This window comes from Aphelocoma coerulescens, assembly GCF_041296385.1.
Source record: "Aphelocoma coerulescens isolate FSJ_1873_10779 chromosome Z unlocalized genomic scaffold, UR_Acoe_1.0 ChrZ, whole genome shotgun sequence".
Classification (NCBI taxonomy): Eukaryota; Metazoa; Chordata; class Aves; order Passeriformes; family Corvidae; genus Aphelocoma; species Aphelocoma coerulescens.
This window is the reverse complement of record NW_027184085.1, coordinates 57,508,906-57,529,481: the sequence shown is the minus strand read 5'-3', so window position 1 is coordinate 57,529,481 and position 20,576 is coordinate 57,508,906. Positions and strand designations below refer to the sequence as shown.

The following is a 20,576-nucleotide window of genomic DNA, read 5'->3' as shown; positions in this document are numbered from 1 at the left end:
TGCAGACCAAGAATTTTTCCTCATAAATGAAATGAAAGCAAAATATTCACCGCTGTAGTACTTTTACAAATCAAAGGGTAGGAGAATGATTTAGGATTCTCTCTGATGAAAAAAAGAAAAAAGACTATAGAGTACTAGGAGTCCTGGATACAGACACAGAAAGCAAAGGCAAACAAGGTAAGAAAAGTGTTGTGTATGCCCCCAGTCTTTGCAACATTTACTCCCAGGCACTTGGGATGCTGTTAAACAATAATACCTTATAATGGGTTTACAAGAGCAAAAGGAGACAATCTTCAATACTAGTAGAGCCATCCAAGCACTTCTGAGTTCCCCACTGAGCTGGGATGCAGCCAGTTTAAGAAAGGGTTCCCACGGGCGCCACGTGGTGGATATGGCAGGACTCAGCCTATAGGTTCCTACTGAGTCCCTTCTGTATTTCATAACACTAAAAGTCATGCAAAGAGATATCATGCTCAAGAAGCTGGGAAAACAAATTCAAATTGATATAATATGGCTCGGGAAAATCAGCTCATGAAACCCGAATCTGACATTAGTTTTTGGATTTCCCATTACTCTGGGAATTACAACGTAACAGTTTTCTTCATAGCCTTTAGGCCATCAATTCAGGAAGTCTTTGAGATTTTTGCTATTTGCACAACATAAAACATATAAAGTTTACCTTTTTTCCCATGGTGCCCAATGAGAAAACGATGGCACTGGTTTCCAAACTGAACTTTAATATCAACAAACTAAATACTGATTCACAGGCACTGCTGGTGTAAATGTCCTGAAGTCCAGTCCATGTCAACTCATAGTGCTTCTTAGAGAAAAACTCATTAAAAATTCTATTTCTATCTGCTTTCTGGTGAACAAGCTTATTAGTTTCATCAGTGAAGCGTTAGATTCCAGTACTTCTCTTCATCTCTGTTTCAGCTCATACATCAATAAACCTTCTGGAATGTATGCTGTGAAGACATAAGGCTGGTGAGAATCCTTTTCCAGCATCAAAGCTGGCTAACAGCTCTCAAACAAATGGGAGCCCCTGCACATAAATGGAATTCCTGTGAATTTTTTAAACATGGAAATTTTTTTTTTTTTTTTTGATTTGTCATCTTCAAGGAGCTATCGGCTTTCTTTCTTGTACTATTGGAGCTTCCTGTTGCTGCAGCTCACTTTTCTTGCCACAGAAGAGAAATGTACCTTGCATAACTCCCAATATTTTGTGCGTATTTCCCAGATTCCACACTGAAATGGACAGTTGCCACCCAAACAATTGCTCAGTCAACAGCAACAACTGCAAATCGACATAGTTCTTCCATTTATACAAGCAAATGTCACATTACAAGACACTGTATGTGCATTAAGCTCTCCTTACATATTTTCAGTGAAAAGGGGTATTTGCTATCAGGCATTCAGAAATTCAGTTTTTCAACTTTTAAAATTCTTTTTCTTGCAAATACAGTATAAGATTAAACAAAAAGGTCCAAGCCTAATGAGTTACATTATAAAAAACCCAGTGCTTAACATTCGCTCTTTGTGCACAAACTTTTTTAGTTCTTTTTCATTTTAATCATTATTTATAAATTGGAGTTTCACAATCCAGCTGCTAGCATTTGGTATCCATTCCACAGCAGCACTTGAATGGAGAGCAGCCCAGCTGTAGCAGAGGACGTTACTGTTTTTTCCAGCTGGTCCCAAACTTGACAATGGCACTGGCTGCAGAATAATGCAGATATAGTGACAGTTACTGAAAGATCAGAAGAAAGGAGGGAAAAAAGAATCACAAAGGAGGTTAAAAATTGATTGCACAAAACTCTGCAAAAATTTATATTATTGAAATCTAAATTTAGCATAACTAAACAGTTTTGATAAATCATGGGTGGCCAGTATTACATCATCATGGAGTATAGAATGTTATGATTATATTCTCCAGGCATTTTTCATTAATTTTACAAACTATTCTGTTTTGCAGAGTTATTTCCTGCCTTCAAATTTACATTGCATATAAGAAGCTTCAAAGAAACAGGCTGGATTTTTCCCTAGAATTTTTTTCTAACACATCAGATTCCCATAAGTAGATGGGTGGGAGGTCAGCCATCACTTTCGGCCTGGATTTCAGTCATGCTACTGGCATCAGATCCATCCTGAAAGAGTAGAGAAGGGAATCTGGTGTCCAGAGGAAACCACAAGCATCTGCCAAAGAAGTGAGGGAGGGAATGAGATGCTTGGATGCAACACTGGACACTCATTGTGTACTCAATGTACTCACTGTACTCATTGTGATACACAGCATGTGCAGACCACAACATAAACTCAATCAGAGTAGGGAAAAATGGACTGGGAATGTCTCAAGATGATTATCAACAATTACCAGCATAATTTCTGTGCTTATTGCATTTCCATTTTCTTCAGTGAAAAGATACTCTACTTCTGATGGCTCTTCTATAGCAAGTAATTTCACTGAGTTCTCTTTGCACCATCATCTGTGAAGACAACAGAAAATAAGGGCAAAGGAAAGATGAAGCTAGAAAACAACAATTCTAGGAAAATAATCTGTAAAATAGTATAAGGAGTGAAAGGAAAACAAAATGCACATTTAACAGAGCAAAATGTTGGAAGGCAGGCAGGGAGGATCATCATATTGTCCCAGCTGCTGTTAAGGACTTTTCCCTCTGTCTTCAAATTTTCATACCAGTTTGCTTCAATAAACAGAATGAAAACCAAAAAATTTTAAGTTTTAAAAATTGACCTGTGCATATTGTCAGATAGGAGACAGATAAACATAAGGCAGTGCCATGAACCAGAAGTTTCTTGAGGTCCATTCCAACTCCATCTCCTACGATCCCATGATAAGGCAGAATGTTATCAGAGACAGATACCTAACTGACAAAAGTAACTGATCATGTAGAACAAACGTGAGAGACAAAATAATTTTTTAAGGAATTCTTAAGAAAATACTGTACAGGATTTATATTGTGGCAGAATGATCTAAGTGATTTTGGTTTATGTTTCAGGATTACTATTTGCTTCACGTGAACTGGAACACTTGTTTCTGTTGGATGCTTCCCTTTTAAAAGAATCCCCTGTGGCTTCTTTTTCAGATATAAATAAAATTGAAAAAGTATGTGAAGTGTGGGTGAAGGAGGAAAAACAGCAGATCCAGACTCCCTGGTACCATTCAGCGGCAGAAGATGCCAAACACAACAAGTAAGTTTTACAAGCATTACCGAATAGTCACCTTTCTCATGAAAATTCTGAGGCAAGAAAAAATGACAGTTTAATTCTGTGTCTCTTGATAAGCACTTTTCAACAATCCATAAAATGTGGGTATCTCCAATGTAATGAGAGAAAATCAGTGCTTGCTCTTGCATTTATAGCTACAGTCTAAAACCGAGCATACCCAGCAGAAGTTATGTAGGTCTAGTATTAAGAGATGGTACCTTGCCACCTAGAATGAAGGAAGTGACCCAATCAGTTCCCTATTCTAAGGCCACATGTACATAGACCACTCATGAAAAACATTGTTCAAAATACTGTGCAGTGTCTCTTGAAAGAGTTGGTTCATATATCATCAACACTGCACATATTAGAAAATTTTCTGCCCAAGACTTTCCCATATACAAATAAAACTTTACTTCTTGCCACATTATGAGGGAGATGCAAGATTGTTCACCACTGCTTTTCTTTACACCATTCTTTAAAACATCTCATATATTAGATTAATATCACGTCCTTCATTTCTTCCTCAGATTTTCCTCAGAGATCATGTTATTTAATTTTTTATCCTTTTTGTTGCTGTTCCCTGAAGTACTTTTAGTTAGTCTACATCTTTCTTGCTGTCCTCTGCTGACACACAAGATTCTTGGCCTGGGGCCTAAAAATTAAGTAAAAAAAAAATCTTTTTCTCATGCCTTATGAAAATGCTGTTGTCAAAAACCCCATAATGAAAGTCACCTATTTTGCAGATGATATTTTGTTTTCTTACTGGTTAGTTCTTGTTTTGCTCTGTGTATTTCATATTTGCTTCCTGATTGATACATTTTTTAAAATTCTGGCAAACAATTTTCAAGTTCTTTAATTTAATAATTTAATCCTTTTTCATTCACCTATCTATAAGTGCAAAGTTATTAAGCCTGAATCTGTTTCATCAACTAAATCACATTTGAAGGACTGACCAAGACCTGTGCTATCACCTTTATATCATCTTGGCATTTTGGCTGTGAAGCATTGGCTATTCCTTTTTGATATGGCTTCTTGACTCCCTGTTGTGGTAGATGGATGAGACAACAACTTCCCACCAGTTTCAGATAGCTATTCTGGGAAGCAGATGTGTATTTGAAAACGCGTATTATGGTAATTTCACAAAGCTATAAAGGGAAATTATGTTTCTAAAGACAAAAACTACTTAGGGTTTTGGTTCAGTAAAATGCAATGGCTTGATCCAGTAGATTTGTATTTCTCAATATTGCAAGTCATTTCTAACTCCTTTTTCCATTTGTATATTCCTCATCTTCTTGGATGGACAATGCAAGATGTACTTTTCACCTGTCTAGGAGGTGCACGGATTTTATTACATTTTTCTGTAGTGCATCTTTGTGACTTTTGTTACCACTTTGTAAGAAGGCCAAAGACAGGCTCCAGTCACGTTACTTTCACAGTAAGTTTTGATGCACATAGTTCTCTGCCAGTGTAGCTATTTGATCAACACAGAGAAATGGTAATCCCTGTACAGTTGAGGTTGGAATTTACCACCAGAGGGAGTCTACCTAGCTCCACATGTAGAACAAAATACACTGATTTCACAACTTCAGACCATAGATTTTACAAGAAAGTCTGAGAATACAAAATATAATAACATGAGTGGTAACCTTGAAGTATGTTCTGAATATAAACTGTTGCCAAGTGTAGTTTAAACACCTCTGTTAGAAAAGGAAGTTGACGTATCTTAAATTACTGAACTAATGAAGTAACCTGCAGCTTTGACATAAATGTCTGATAAAAATGAAAACCAACACATTGTTTTTCTTTGAGAATAATATAAGATCCTTTGACTGGGACCAATGAATTTTTTCAGAAGTAACACGCTCATCTAAAATAATAGGTTCCATGTCAACATACAGACTTAGCAAAAAGAAATATATTGTGGGAAATAGCTTAGAGGTGTTATAAGAGAACAAAAAGGTCACTAGTGCAAAATAGAATTTTCTTCCTTTTTTGTACTCTGGTTAAAACATAGTATGGGAATTTCCTAATGCTGATGGTTTATGTTCAGGATCTCTTAAGAGAAGTAGCTTTGAAACAACATTTGCTCTCTAAACCAGAAAACTCGTAATGCATTCTCATCGTTCTGAAGTCATAATTACAAATCCACTAACATTTTCCATTTGATTTTTTTTAATATTCTAACACTTAGAACTAATAAGCAGCACAATGTCAGCATTTAAGTATTCTATCAGAACATCAGAGATTACTATAATTTCCTCTGTTTAAAAGGCTGAAGTAAAAATGTATAAGCCTCTAAAAAAATTGAATGAATTTATTCTATGTAACATTCAAAGAGGTTACACTGACAATGACCTTAGCTCAGCATATATAAGTTGTTTAGATCATATCAAAAGATGTGCTATGTATTCTTTAATTCTACCCTGAATCCCAAACTGCATATGCAAAAACTAAGTAAATAATCATATCTTTATATGCCTCCTTGTGTTCTCATTGGCACCTTTCAAGGCACCTCCTGAATGCTCCAGCTGTACCCTCAGTATGCCATAAATACAGGCATGAGAATTCATGGCACCTCAAGATACACCACTCCTCCTCAATCCCCATCCACTCATCGGTGCTGGAGGATCTTGGGTATGTGAAGCATATTTTTAGATAACAAAGCATGAAACCAGTGTTACTGCATGTGTATGCAAAACAGAGTTGTATGCACTGCCTTTCTAAGTATGCTTCTGACAAAACTTAGACAAATGTAGAATCAGAGCAACAGCCACAACAAACAAAATTATGGTCTTATCCCAACCACTAAAAACATTTTTCTCCAAAATGAATATAGGGTAAATCTTCCAAATTTCAACAACTGGATCATATATATTTTAAAACTTGAAGACTAATTAACCTTACAATTATTTAAGTTGGTTTTGCTGAGGCCGAAACTACACCATATGTCTAAGCTTTTCTGAAAGTTTCAACTACTACGCCTAGATCCAGATTTTAGTACTGAGCCAGATCTATTTAATTTTTAGAGATCTAAAGGTACTGCAACTGAACAATAGTTCAATCATTAGGTATGACCTAATAAATACTCTCTAACACAAATCTTGATCCTTAACAATTGTTCCAAGATCATAATGTTTTCTTCACCTCTACTCATGTGTGCTATTCATTACTTTTTTGCCATACAAGAGCTATATAATACTTTTAGTCTTGTGTCTCTGTCACCACGTACAAGTGGGAGTTGTTTTCACCTGAGACAAAATCAGTCAGGCTTTTCGGACTGCAAACCCAGCTGGATCCTGCCTGGGCTGCCAAAATCACTTCTGACTGTGCCTCTCAGCTGTCTGGTTCAGCCAACAATAACCTCCCATAGGACAGGGCAACAAAAAACAGAGCTCAAGTTCATCCTCTGCTAACACAGTAGAAACTGGGCCAAATTTAAGCTGAGCCAGGTGACACATTTGCCCAAAGCAGGTACTGCTTCCACCCATGCCTCGAACTGCTGGTTGCCACCAAGAGATCCCCAGCATGTGGATCTTATGTGTTTGACCATTCATGTGATGGCTTCCAACAGCGATCATGCCCACTGGCACAGCAGGCAGATCCACTGAGGCGAGTGGCCAGAGACAGCTCCCAGGCGAGCAGCTGGGGAAACAGCTTTGTAGCACCACAGATCTCAACACCTCTTGGAAAAAAAGGCTTCAGAACAGTACATATTTTGTAGTAACTCAGTTGGTCTATGAAGAGGAAGGTGTATGTGTTTCTTGGAAGAAGGTATTCCAAATACTTCAAGGATTTAAAATATATTAAAATAATTAATTCCATGGACTGGTTGTGTTTGTTGTTCTGGATAAATGTCCCTGTCAGCTGTTTCTGATCTATATTCCCAGAATCAGGCAGGAAGTGGGAGGCTACTCTTCCTTCTTCCATTTTAATCTTAGAGTGGCAAAAAAAGGAGGAACTGAGACATCAGTTCACTATCTTTATATTATTGTGCCAGTACACTAGCAACCACAGGAAGAGAACTTAGAGATCTCCTGGACAAACATTTTTTGTTTTAACTAAATATTTTTATTTTTCTCAAATATTTACGTTTGTTTCTCTTTCGGCTTTTATATATATATACACACATACATATATATATCTATATAATATACACACTGATAGATAGAGGTACACTGATAGACATATTTTGTATACCAAAAGTATATATAGATATTTAGAGACTGAATATACTTAGTGTGTGCATGCATATATATATATACACTAAAATGAGAATATATATTTTCTCTATACACTACAAATATAGACTATACACTATATGTAAGTATTTTGCCTGTATGCAGTGATCTGTATTTACCTCCCCACCCTTTCACACTCTGTGTATTGGTTTATAGTGGCTTTTTCCATTTGGATATGCATATTTTGTAAAAGACTTAAGATCAAAACTGCAGAAGGTAAAATGTAGCTTGTGTCGAAGCAGACATCTACCTCAGTTACCCAACGAAAGGATCACAGGTACGGGAAGATTTTCTATAAATTTTCTGTATGGTCAATACAAAGAGGTACAAGAGACTGGGGGGGTGATCTAGAGTAAATTGGAATTTCTCTCTGAAGGTGTGTATCTCCTAACTAAATGGGAAACATTAAAATGAGGCTTAAATTACAGGAAATTCAATATCATGCTTAAAAATAGGTAAGCAAAACCTCTTTACTATCTGTCTTTATCTGAAAGGGAAAATGTATCTAGGATAGAATGAGTTTCCTTATGGTGGTGTTGGGTTTTTTAAGGAGGACTGGTTAGTTGAAATTAAAACAATCCCACTATGTGCTACTCTGGAATACTCACGCTTAATTTTATTAGTATCACTTTCGGTTTATGCAAATATTATTCCTAAGCAGATGCAGAGATTTCATGAATTATCTTACTGGTGAATCATATTTGTAAACTCTTATTATTGAAATGAGATGGTTGACACCTGTTTTTTTGATATATGCAACACTAAATTAATCAATGGAAATAAAATATATTGTAGGATACAATGTAAAATAGATAAATAGATGATTAGAAAGGCACATGCACTTTTCTGTAGCTAAATTTGTAGGTTATGCAAGTCAAGCATTTTAAAAAGTCCCTTCTAAGATATCAATTTAATTTCAATGATCTGTTACGAAAGTTCCTGTCTCTTTATCAATGGATTTCTCCTTTCTTATGACTGCATTCTCCCTTAAGGACTTCACTGAGCTCTTGAAGCTATTTTGTTATGAAGGAATTTGAAAATGTGTTTATTAACTTTAGACACTATGTTTATTGCTTTCTCAACACTCTCGAGAGATTAATCTTTTGGTTTTTTTCTTACTCCCTCTTTAGCATCTGTTATCACTTGAAGTACGAGCTGGAAGGAAATAGATTTTTCAAAGCCCAAATTTACACCTCCAGAGGATAAAATTAGCCAGAGCATAGTGAAATAAAATTTGTCAAAGGAGAATTATGTTGTAAAGCCAGAGTTTTGCTTAACATGTCTGAAAATATCTTAAAGAAAAGTAAATATATGTATTAGATACTGTATCAGCTCTAGTGGCAACCCTGCCAGATTCTTCTGCGTTGCTGTTCACTGGATGTTTGCAAGCTTTCCTAATTCTCTTTGGGAAAGCCATAATCAACATTAAATTGATAAACTAATTGTTATAACAGCCAGCGACAGTGCTCTTTGGTGGAAATCAATTATGTTAGAAGTTTTCCATTTTTCCTACTTATCTTTTGCCTGGTCTGGCTATAATGCAGACAGATGCCCCAAGTCAGTTTATGGCAAAATTGTAAATGATGCAAATTACAGCTGCATTTGGGCTGTGAAACTCTGAAATAAAGCAAATTCTGCTTCATGCATATCCACTGTGCAGTTTTCAATGAAAAATTGTTTTCACATGCCTTTATCTTATATGTCTACAAAGTGGAAAAAAAGGTCTCTGTGGATTGAAGGCTATACTCTGAAAAAAATGACTGGAGATATTTGAAACATTTTTCTGGTGCCTAGCTCTCATAATCCATGCAAATGCAAACATTTTGAAAGATATTCGTAAGTTGGAGTTGTTTTTTGTTTTCTTTCATTTTAGGGCTCTGGTTCTTTTAAAGCAGCAGCAGACATGTACCAGTGTGTCTGCAGGGGAGCAAAGAAATTTTTTCTCAGGCTAATTTTGGACTGAGTATTATTAATAGTATTTTGTCTCAGTTTAATTCTACAGTCACTTTATAATTTTTATTATGATAAATACTATAATCAGCCAGAAAGCTACATTTAAGATTAAGGTTCATTAACTTAGAGAGTTTATAATTTAGGATATGTGAATATGTTTTGCAGAATGAGATTTTCTCACCTAATCACAGTTGTTCTCAAGTCAAGCATCTACCTAAGTATAAGCATCCTCTCCTGGCAATGGAAATAGGCACTCATCATTAAATCCCTCCTAATGTAAGAGTTAAAGATGGGTAGGATGCCCGAGAAATCATCTATTTGTTTTTATTATCTCCTGCCACAGTCCCAATGAAACTGAATAGCTTTCATTAGATTGCTGCCTTTTAGCCAGCTGAAATTATGAGGTGTAAGCTGTACCCAAAGTGCATATGAAAAACCTAAGGGAGAACTGAAGTGCAGGATTTTGGAAGGAAGTGTTGGATATGCATGTTCTTAAAATTCCAACAGTGGTTTCAGAGAGCAGATTTCCATTCTCTTAATTTCTGCTTTAAAATCTAGGTGAATTATCTCAAATCAGCCACACTCAGCAAGCTGAGAGGGACAAGCTATTTAAAAGCACTAAACACCTATATAAAACCAGATGCAACACCTCCCTCATTTTGTACATGGGTAATTTCAGCAAGGGAACAGATGAAAGCCAAAAAGCTGACCTTCCACAATCTCTTTGGAGACCCTCTTGGCAACTCACTAGCAATGACTTCAAAGTCATGAGAACATGTAAAACACATTGTGTCCAGTGTCTGGAATATAAATAACAAATACTGTTCCTTATCTGTCCCAAAGAACTAGTTGCAATGTCACCCTTGCCTTCTATACACATTTTATAAATGAATGAATTAACCAGCACTATAATTTAATGTTTTGAGAATGCAGACCTTTTAGAAAAATACTGTGATCGGTAAAACTTGCATATGTTCCTATGGTAACAACTGAAAACTGTCAGTCACCTTGTGATAGATCAAGGCCCCCGTTACTGCGATCCCACACCACAGGAGTAGGCTGGTGTATATGATTATCACAGCCTCTGCTTTGTGTCAAGGAAGCAGGGAAATAAGCTTCCTTCTCACAGGCTGCCAACTTGATGGAACAATACAGTTCTCCCAAGGTTTATCATTATGAACTGGAGAGGTTATTACACTGTTTTTTGCTGCATATTACTTTCATTTTCTTCCATGCTGCCACCTTCTCTACCCTTAGACTTCTGCCGTGATTCTCCAATGAAGAAAAAATATGCAAAAGGCTTCCACTTCATTCACATTCTTCCCTACTCCCTCCTCAAATCTTCTAAATTAAGATTAGCTTAGGAATTGTAACACTTTGAAAGAGAAAGACAATGTAGACTTCCTTCATCTACCAAGTGATAACACAAAATAATTTTGAACTCTCATCTTAATAAGTCCTACACTAGATGGAGATAGTACTGCTGGCTGATAGACATACAGTGAGGTGTAGATCTGGTTACAGGAATTTTTTTACAAAGTGCATGCTTTCAGCAGGTGATTTTTTAAAAATTCTTCTAGAAATGGACACTCAGAAATGAATTGTTGGCTTGTTTGTTCTTGTTGGTTTTGGTTTGGTTTGGGTTTTTTTTCCCCTGGAAGTGTTTTCATTATGGCTCTGACTTCAAAGTTTTCACTAGAGTAAATTTTCCCTGGAAAAATTAGATGAAATGGAATGGCAATGTTATATTCATCACTGGTGAAGCAGTGATGGTAAGAGTTAGGAAGCATTGAGCATTTCCTAATGTAGTACCAGAAACTAGCTGCAGAGAAAGAGGATTACCTCTAACCCTGTCTCCCATCTGAGGAAAAGAAAATGATCCATACTTTAAGAAACATGGAATCCCGTAAAGAAAAATTCCAAAGATCAAGAAAAATTGCACAGATCAAGGCGTCTCTTAAATTAAACCTTTTCTTTAATGGGAGGAATTTTCCAGTGGTAACTTTTGATGTGCCACACAAGGATAGCACCAACTGATTTGTCTCTGACACTGTATGGAAAGTCCAGCCTCCTTTCCTCACTGTTCTCTTTTTCTTGTGTCATCCAGTTTTGGATGAAAGAATTAAGACAACTCACAACTCTTTATTGATATAAAGAGATAGCTCTAAAAAAAGCTGTCAAAGAATATCCACTGAAATTAATTGATACAAACATAATTTGAACAACAGCTAAGATTGCACAGGAATCTTTTAATAGATCAATAGCTTCTAATGTTCTTATCTCTAACAGAAAGTTCTAGCAAGTCAGAGAATAGCAAAAGATGTGTGTTGACTTCAGTGATTTAACATAAAAAATCTTGTAACAATTCACCCTGGATAAAATGAATTAAAACTGATTAATAAAATGCTTCAAATGCCTTTCATGGGACAAGCTACACACCTTACATGATTTTGTTATATTCTCTGGAAGCAGAAAAGTGGGTCAAGGCAGTTTATAGTCATAGAAGTGTATGAAATTGACTTAGTCATGGACCACAGGCTTGAAATTACATGATACAAAAATTTTACTGAGCTGTAACTGAACAAACGAAATTAGGTCAGGGAGATGAGATTAGCTCAGTTGGTCAGAGCATGGTGCTAATAACACCAAGGCTATGGGTTCAATACCCATACAGGCCATTTACTTAGGAGTTGGACTTGATGATCCTTGTGGGTCTCTTCCAACTCAGAATATGTTGTGAATCTGCTGTGAAATAATCACCTGGCACTTAGGAACCCTTATTTCCCTTTAATGAGATTAAGACTATGCTTCTCTCTGTGGACAAAAGCAGATGGCTGAAGAAGTGTTAGCTTCAGGCGAGTGCATATGATGCCTTTTCCAAGTATTGTCCCACCTTTGTCCATCCTGGGTCTTTTTAGATACCTCTTCTACTTTGGCATGGGATGTCTCAGGTTTGCCACCTGCTAACAACATCCTGGTATTTGTTTCCAGCATGACTCCTGTATCAGAACACAACCAATGAGATTTGACAGGCAGTTGCCAGGGAGCAAGTGTCTGAAGCCCAAAGCAAATCAGGATCTCAGAGGCTACTGTGTCTTTTATCAAGCTGCAATGCCTGGATTATCTAATATCAGACGTGCAAAATAAAACCAATGCTTTGCTGGAAGACATTCTCTCTCCTGTAAATCATAAACAGTGGAGGAAGCAGGTCAGTGTATATCACAGTAACCAAAGTTTCTTGCTTAGTTCTCACCTGCTGTTAGTGCTTATGAAGATGGAAAAAAGTACTTCAAATCATCTTACTGTTTTAGCAATGTAAACATACGCAGCTACTGCTAGTAGAGCTCTATATTAGGTGAACTAGGGAACAGAAATTCCCATTCTGATATTTGCTAGAGGACAAGACTTGCCACTACTCCAAAAGCAAACGAAATATCTAAGTGATAGAAGAACGGTTTCTTTTACACATATTAAAAATATTTTTCTGTAATAAATGAGAGCACTGACAACTCACCAGCAAGCAAAGGCAACAGAAAAAGGTTTTTTTTTTTTAAGATGTGCAATTAAATACTCAGATGGAAAGACAGAACAAAAGAACAATCATCATGATCTGAAGTGTAAAGTTTATTTGTCTGAAAGGATGAGTGGGCACATGAGCCAAATTCACAGATTTGGTAAATATTTGTGCTTTGTAATTTTTCATAGGAAGGCTGACTCACTGAAAGTCTTTACTGATGTGAGCAAGTGCAGTCACCATAAAATAGCACAATATTCCTTTTTTAATATTTTATAAATTGGAAAAATAAAATCTCAAAAATGTATTTCATCTAATTCTAAGCACTCTGGTGGTTGTTGTTCCCCCCCTGTATTTAACCATTTTCTTGCAATATCTCTTAGTGAGGAAATATTCCTTTGGTATTTCTTGAACATTTATCTTTTATGACTGTTTCATAAGAAAGCTACTGAAATATTGTATGTTAATCTATTATAGAGTAGGAACTGGTTAGAAAACACAGTCAAAAGCTGTTTTTCAGTGATTACAATTTTTATGGAAGGATGAATTTATCAAAGTGGAATGAAGTGATCTGCCATAGGGCTGATATGATTTAATACTCTCACCAGTAATAGAAAGGGGAGAATGCATACCATAAGGGGTACCGAACAACTGTAGATTAGTAAAAGAATTCAAACTCATCAAAACAAACTGAAGTAAATGTTGGTAAAAAGAAAGACAAAATTCAATAGTCTGACTAAGTCACTTCACAGATACAAAATGAGGCCAATATCTGTCCTGAATATGATCACAAGCTGAGCAAGCCCAGTGTCATGCTGCTGCAAAATCATACTTCATATGAGAATGTTTGACTGGTAGGATAATGACGGAATTTCTTTCTGATCCTAGAGAGCAAAGCATTAAAGCAGTTTGTCTGCAGAAGTTTTGGGGTCTTCATCACTGGAGTTGTTGAAGAAAAGGTTTGACAAATATTTTCCAGCAAATTGACTAGATCATCTCCTGTGGCTCCTTCCAGATCCAAACCACAGGGGCTGACCTTGAGCTTGTATAATTCCCTAACACTCTCTCTTCCAAAACAGCTATTTCTAAGTCATGAGTCATGATTTTCTTTCAGTTTCACTGATATTTCAGTTACTAAAATAACATGGTATTACAGTGGCTATTGCACTAGTACAATCCTAAAATAGAGTCAGTGAAGTAAGACTCTCTGAAAATCTGACATATTTGACTGTAAACCTTGATTCACATTGCTTAAAGCATATCCACCTTTATTTTGCATCTAATTTAATAGTTTTTTGACAGAGGGGCAGAAGGTAGTAAATGGTACCTTGCCTAATCCCAGATAACTTCTTATAAATATTTCAAGGCTTCAGCACCTCCGTGACCTGAACCAGGGAAATGAGCCCTAATACTGTTGTACTGTTCATTTTAAAAGCAATTTTAAATCAACAAGATTATACTCCTGAGTGAAACCTGATTCTGCATAGAAAAAAAAAGAAGCTTTTTATTGTGTAAGTATTGCCAAGAGTGTTTATGTAGAACACATTTTTTATTTCCATATCTTTCCATATTTCCTCTTAAGTGCTGGACTAGGAAAGCTTGCAGAGCCCACAGATGCTGGGGGCAGAAGCAGGAGTGATACAGTGACAGTGTCATGCAGCAGATATATTGACTTGGAGAAACTACCTGCTGGTAGGCCAAAACCAAAAATTACCATTTTTGAAGGGTTCCCAATGGCTCCCAAGGCTAATCAAGAAAGTGTGGGACCTGAGAAGGGTTGATAAAGGGAAAGGGAGTGACACAACAGAGAAGGAAAGAAGTAAAAGCCTACTCCAAAAAAAGGGTGAGGGTAAGGCTAGTACTGTGATACTGGGGCTTCCTGCCTAGGTGACAAAACTGTTGAAATGTTAGGTATTCTAGGAAAAAAACCCAAATCCTAGTGATCTCAGTTAGGGCATCCAAATCAATAAGCACCTTAGGTTTAAATTTTCCCATCTCTGCTCAGTTCCTGTGTAATGGGCATCACACCCCGAAGATAAAGTTCATCAATGCTTGTGAAACACTTCAGTCTGGCAGTGACAAACCTCAGAGAAATGCATGTGAGAAGACAAATCCTTTTGTCTTCATGTGGGAACCCAGAGTGCAGAGGATATTTCTCTGCCTGTTTTGAGGGGTTTCACCCCCCTGAACAACACAGCTTTTGACCTCTGTCCGTGGTAAAAACTGCCTACTATTGGAAAAGAACTAGAAACTAAACTAGTGTGAATTAGGTGATAGATGACTATGTAAGATTGTCACAGGGTGAAAAATTTGGAGGTTTTGGGTTTGTTAATGTAGTAAATAGATAAAAGCAAAAAACATCAAAATGGAGGATTGTTGTTGTTCTCCAAACCTTCTTCTTCATCTTCTACTACTCTATATTCTGCAGTAAAAGTAGTTTGGGATGATTGGACAAAGAATTCAGCAGTTCCTAGCTGTGTTATTGAATAATTGGTAGAAAAGTAAAAATAATGTATGTTTTTAGTAACCATTGGTTGATTTACGTTTAAAAAGGCTGTTTAATCTTGATAATTTGGCTTTCTCCTGTATTCTCTGCTTTGTGCTATGTCTGGATCATGCTAGTGACTCTGATAAGACTTAATAAACAACTATCAAGAAGCAGTGAAGGCTGGGAGTCCCGTTTGTCTCTGGAACTCCTAGCAAGGACTTTAAAAACTCTCTCCCATCAGAAGAGATTTGATTATGGCACGATCAGTGTCATGTTCAGAGTAGACTTGAGACTGCATATAATAAACAAAGTACAGAGCTGTTAGGAAACAAGGAAAAACCACAATTGTGTAGTAAATGCTCCTTGAGAAGAGGGCTCCCATGGAATATTATCATGTAACCAGGTAATTAAAGCAGATACATGGCATATACACAAGTTCCACATGTAAACCTAGATTTGGTATTTTGACTTCTACTGTTCAGGTTCTTGACTTTGCAGCTTAATTCATATTCATCTCACACAGCATTACACAGGTGGATTTATTGGCTGCAAAGGAAGGGGTGGGTACAGTTTCCTTTAGGACACATGGGTAGCTTTCTCTTCCCCTAGATTTTGACTTAGTAGCATGAGGTAGAGTTGACAGCTCCTATGTGTTTGTTGAATGACATACATGTTAATACACACACTGACAGGGACGAGGCTTGGCTTTATATTGGAGTTTTGCTTTTTTCGGTAACACATCACAAACTCATATGTGATTGGCTTTTTGCAGTCACTCTAAATTTTCCTGCAGCATTAATTGTCTTCCAATTTATTTCCTTGATTGCTTTTCTCTAATGTGAGTTATTTTTCCACATAGATTTTCTAAACCAATTTTTCGACCTTGAATCTCAATTAGTGAAAAATCCAGGACCTAGAGTTATCTTTGGGTTATTCCTTGACCTCTCTGACACATACACAAAAAATACCTATAACAGATTTCTGTGGTCACAGATCTATTTAGACTCACTATAATTACAATATTACTTTGAATCAAAGAAGGTAAACTTCTCACATACATTTCTTAACGAGCGACAAAAAGCAATCAAGCTAACTTAAGAGAGGGAATTGTGCCCATTTTCTAGGGAAAGGGTTGAGGATGGGGATGGGGACAGGACTGGGGAAGGGGTTTGTGAAGAGGCTGTGGAAGGGGCTGTGGATGTGGCAGGGGAAAGGCAGGAGGGGGTTTGAGAAGGAGCTGTGGATGTGGCAGGGGCTGGGAAGGGGTTTGGGAAGGGGTTTGGGAAGGGGCTGTGGATGTGGCGGGGGTGGGGAAGAGGTTTGGGAAGGGGCTGTGGATGTGGCGGGGGTGGGGCGGGAAGGGGTTTGGGAAGGGGTTTGGGAAGGGGCTGTGGATGTGGCGGGGGTGGGGCGGGAAGGGGTTTGGGAAGGGGTTTGGGAAGGGGCTGTGGATGTGGCGGGGGTGGGGCGGGAAGGGGTTTGGGAAGGGGTTTGGGAAGGGGCTGTGGATGTGGCGGGAAGGGGTTTGGGAAGGGGCTGTGGCAGGGGCTGTGGATGTGGCGGGGGTGGGGCGGGAAGGGGTTTGGGAAGGGGTTTGGGAAGGGGTTTGGGAAGGGGTTTGGGAAGGGGCTGTGGATGTGGCGAGGGTGGGGCGGGAAGGGGTTTGGGAAGGGGTTTGGGAAGGGGCTGTGGATGTGGCGGGGGTGGGGCGGGAAGGGGTGCGGGAAGGGGTTTGGGAAGGGGCTGTGGATGTGGCGGGGGTGGGGCGGGAAGGGGTTTGGGAAGGGGTTTGGGAAGGGGCTGTGGATGTGGCGGGGGTGGGGCGGGAAGGGGGGCGGGAAGGGGTGCGGGAAGGGGCTGTGGATGTGGCGGGGGTGGGGCGGGAAGGGGTTTGGGAAGGGGTTTGGGAAGGGGCTGTGGATGTGGCGGGGGTGGGCGGGAAGGGGTTTGGGAAGGGGTTTGGGAAGGGGCTGTGGATGTGGCGGGGGTGGGGCGGGAAGGGGACGCTGACCCCGCCCCCGGCCCGGCCCGGCCGCCGCGGTCACGTGCAGGCGGGCGGCGGAGCGGTCACGTGAGCGCGGGGCCGGGGCGGAGGGGAAGATGGCGGCGGAGCGGGAGCCGCCGCCGCTGGGGGAGACGCGGCCCGCCGACCTCGAGGAGCTGGAGGACGGCGAGGACCTCTTCACCAGTACCGTGTCCACCCTGGAGGTGAGGATAGTCCGCCCTCCGCAGCAGGCTCCGCTCCCCGTGGTCGGCCTGGCGCCCGCCGGGCCCTTCCCTCCCCTACCGTCCCCCCCCTCCCCTCTCCCCGTCAGGCCGCCGGTCCTTCGCTCCTGCCCGGCCCCCCGAACTGCTGCCCGGGCCTCCGCCCCGCCGCAGCCCCTGCCGACCCGGCCTCCGGCCGCGGCCCCACCGCCCACCTCTGCTTCGGCTCCTCGGTGCTTCCCTCACGGCGGGCAGGGGGCTTCTGCTGCCAAGAGAAACTCAAAACTCTTTTCTCCAAGTACCGCCGTTATCCCTTCTCGTACCCTCTTCTTGTGCTGCCGGGGAAATATTCCCACCTTTTCTCTTTCCAGTTTCGCTGGGGGTGTGTGTGTGTGTGTGTCCGTCTAGGCTTTGAGTGGATTGATAACGACCCATTTTCTTTGTTTGGCCTCTTTCCGAAGCTTCACCCCATTCCGGTTTGCAAATCTTGCAGAAACTTACTTCTCTGAGGTTTCTTCCAAGGGAGCCGACGCAGTGCTGGGCTGCGGCGGCTGCTGGGACCTGCTGGGAAAGAAGCACGAGGCGACATGAGAAATGCTCATGTGCTCATTCTTTATAGTGGGAGCCTTTTTGGCAAGTTGTTGTGGTCACGTTCCACCTATGTGTTTTGCCAGTATCTTTTGGAAGAACTTTATTCTTCCTGTACGCAGATGCCCATTTAAAAAGAAAATTGTTCTGTTCCTCTTTTCCTGAAGAGTCTTCTGTCCCTGACCTTTACAGAAATAGGATTGGTGCATATTTCTTTGGTTTTGCTCTGGCTGTTGCCTGTCCTTAACAAAAAGCCCTGCAGTATACAAAGAGGCTTTTAAATGTATTTTAAAGTCACTTGCCTTTTCTCAAGCTACTTCCTTTTTTTCTTTCTTCTTATAGATGCATAATTTGTGCATTGGTAGAAAAAGATCTGTGGAAAAAATGCACTGAAGGAATAAGAAATGTGAACCTGCAGTTGACAAGAATTGCATGAGTAGACTTCTGTGCATCTCTGTGTGACACAGTGTGTATTACTGGAGTCTTGTTCAGTGCACTGAGAAAGACTGCAGTGTAGCATAAACAATGTTTTTATTGATGTGGTCTAGAACTAAAACTGCAGGAGATAAGATAGATTTAGTGTCCAAATCACAGTTACCATGAGATAAAAAAGTTACTGAAACTCCTCTAACTGCAAACATTGGCAAAGAAATGGGCTTTGTATCAGTTGTTATGGCTGACAATTCCACTGTGCTGCTTTGTTTATGTACACAGTCTGTTTGGAATGGAGTCTCTAAGTAGAAAGGGGAAGCCTCTTTGCTTAAAGAGAAGCTTTTAAAAGCTGCGTCAGTAAGTTTTTTTGACATTAGCATTTAGGGCAGTGCCTTAATCTTGTGATTTTCTGGCAAACGTGGAAGGAAGAGATCATGAAAATTGACTTTGGACTTCTTACTAGCTTGAGCATAGACTGGTTTATTCAGTGTATAGGGTACCATAGTCCAGAGAGGAATGATTATCTCATGACGTGGGCCTAGTTAAACTTTTGTCTTGAGTGTTAGTTTAATCTGGTAAATGTTCATGGAGGAACTGATTATAAATGGTAGTGGGAGTGGTATAGTAACAACAGAATGGTGTCATGCTTTTTGTAGTTAAAAAAGTAGGTGAGAGTGTGGCAAAAGACACTGTGGTCCAAAGCCAACTTACGTGAAGGCTTTGGTACTTTGAAAGGGTTCCCAACTGGTTTATCTTGGAGCCGTCCATTTGTGTTCAGCATGATTAATTTCAGTCCCTTGCTGTTTTATCTTGCTTTCATTCTCTTTGCAGTTCACAAAATGTGTGCTGAGCCTTTCCTGCCTATAATTTGATTGTGCAGTGGAAAATCTGTATGGTTTGTAATAGGTCTTTCAAATAGCTTCCATATTAACAAAGTCTCCATTTAGAAAACACACGCTCAGTTTCTTTTGACAAAATATACATTCAGTGTATAATATAAATGGCAAGCATGTAGTGCTTAAATATGAAAAGGCTTAGTTACTTCAAATGGAGAACATTTTTTGTTTCAAGTTGAATTCTCTGATGTGAAGAAAAAATAAGATGGAGTTTTAACTTTCTCTGTGCATGTTGTAAAAAAGTTAATGTCTTGAACTGAGCTCTCTTAATGGTAGAAAATAAAACATTAGAAGGAGCTCACTGAGCTGTAACACCTGGGATTTCTGGGGTACAGTGGAAACACATTTTAGGACTTGAAAATTTGCTGTGTGGCAGAGAATGAGAACTCTTCCTTTCTGTCATCTTACAACACCTATGAACTGGGAATCAGGTTGGGCAGCAACTTGCCTCAGCTGATGGGATGCTCATTTCCTTGTCAGATACCCACAGTGCCTATGAGTAGTAGAATGAGAATGATTATTTTGTTTTCATTGTGCCAACTGTATTGTGAGTCTGGACAACTGCTTTTTAAATTCATGGTTGCTCAAGAGGTTTCTCTTTAGCTGCCAGAGTAGCTTTGTTAGTGAGAACAGCCAGGATGAATCATGTAGATGGTTTAAGCCAAAATTGCATTTACAGTGACATTCAGTGGTGAATTCCATGTGAATAATATTGCTAGTTGTTATGTATATCTGCTGGTTGGCATATACAATGCTCTCCTAGGTATCAGGTTTTTGTAGCTCAATGCCTTCCTGAGGCCTAGGTAGATTTATCTACTTACTAAAATTTCAAGTGCATGGATTTTAGCAGGGTTTTGGTTGGTTGGTTTTTTCGTTTGTTGTTGTTGTTGGGTTGGTTTTTTTTTTAAAGAGTGTGCATGGTTTGCACAGCAAGAAGTTCTGGAAGTTAGCTGTGCATTATGAGAAGAATCACTCCCTGTTAAAAGTTTAATCAACAAACTGATAATTTGCTCTCTGTGTCCTCTGCTCCCTTTAGAAGG

At 39.3% G+C, this 20,576-nt stretch overlaps 1 protein-coding gene and 1 long non-coding RNA gene across 2 annotated transcripts in view; one reads left to right on the top strand and one right to left on the bottom strand.

Moving 5' to 3' along the window:
* Window positions 1-691: 691 nt before the first annotated feature.
* LOC138103017 (uncharacterized) lies at window positions 692-18,182 on the bottom strand. The gene is made up of 3 exons (XR_011147639.1): window positions 17,836-18,182; window positions 2,372-2,483; window positions 692-1,747 (listed from the first exon to the last, which is right to left on the bottom strand). It is a non-coding gene; the product is annotated as an uncharacterized lncRNA (long non-coding RNA).
* Window positions 17,492-20,576, top strand: part of SNX2 (sorting nexin 2) — a 31,301-nt gene continuing 28,216 nt past the window's right edge. Inside the window, exon 1 of the mRNA XM_069000947.1 lies at window positions 17,492-17,623. Coding sequence (XP_068857048.1) covers window positions 17,516-17,623 — 108 coding nt within the window. The 5' untranslated portion in view covers window positions 17,492-17,515. The remainder of the gene's footprint in view (window positions 17,624-20,576) is intronic.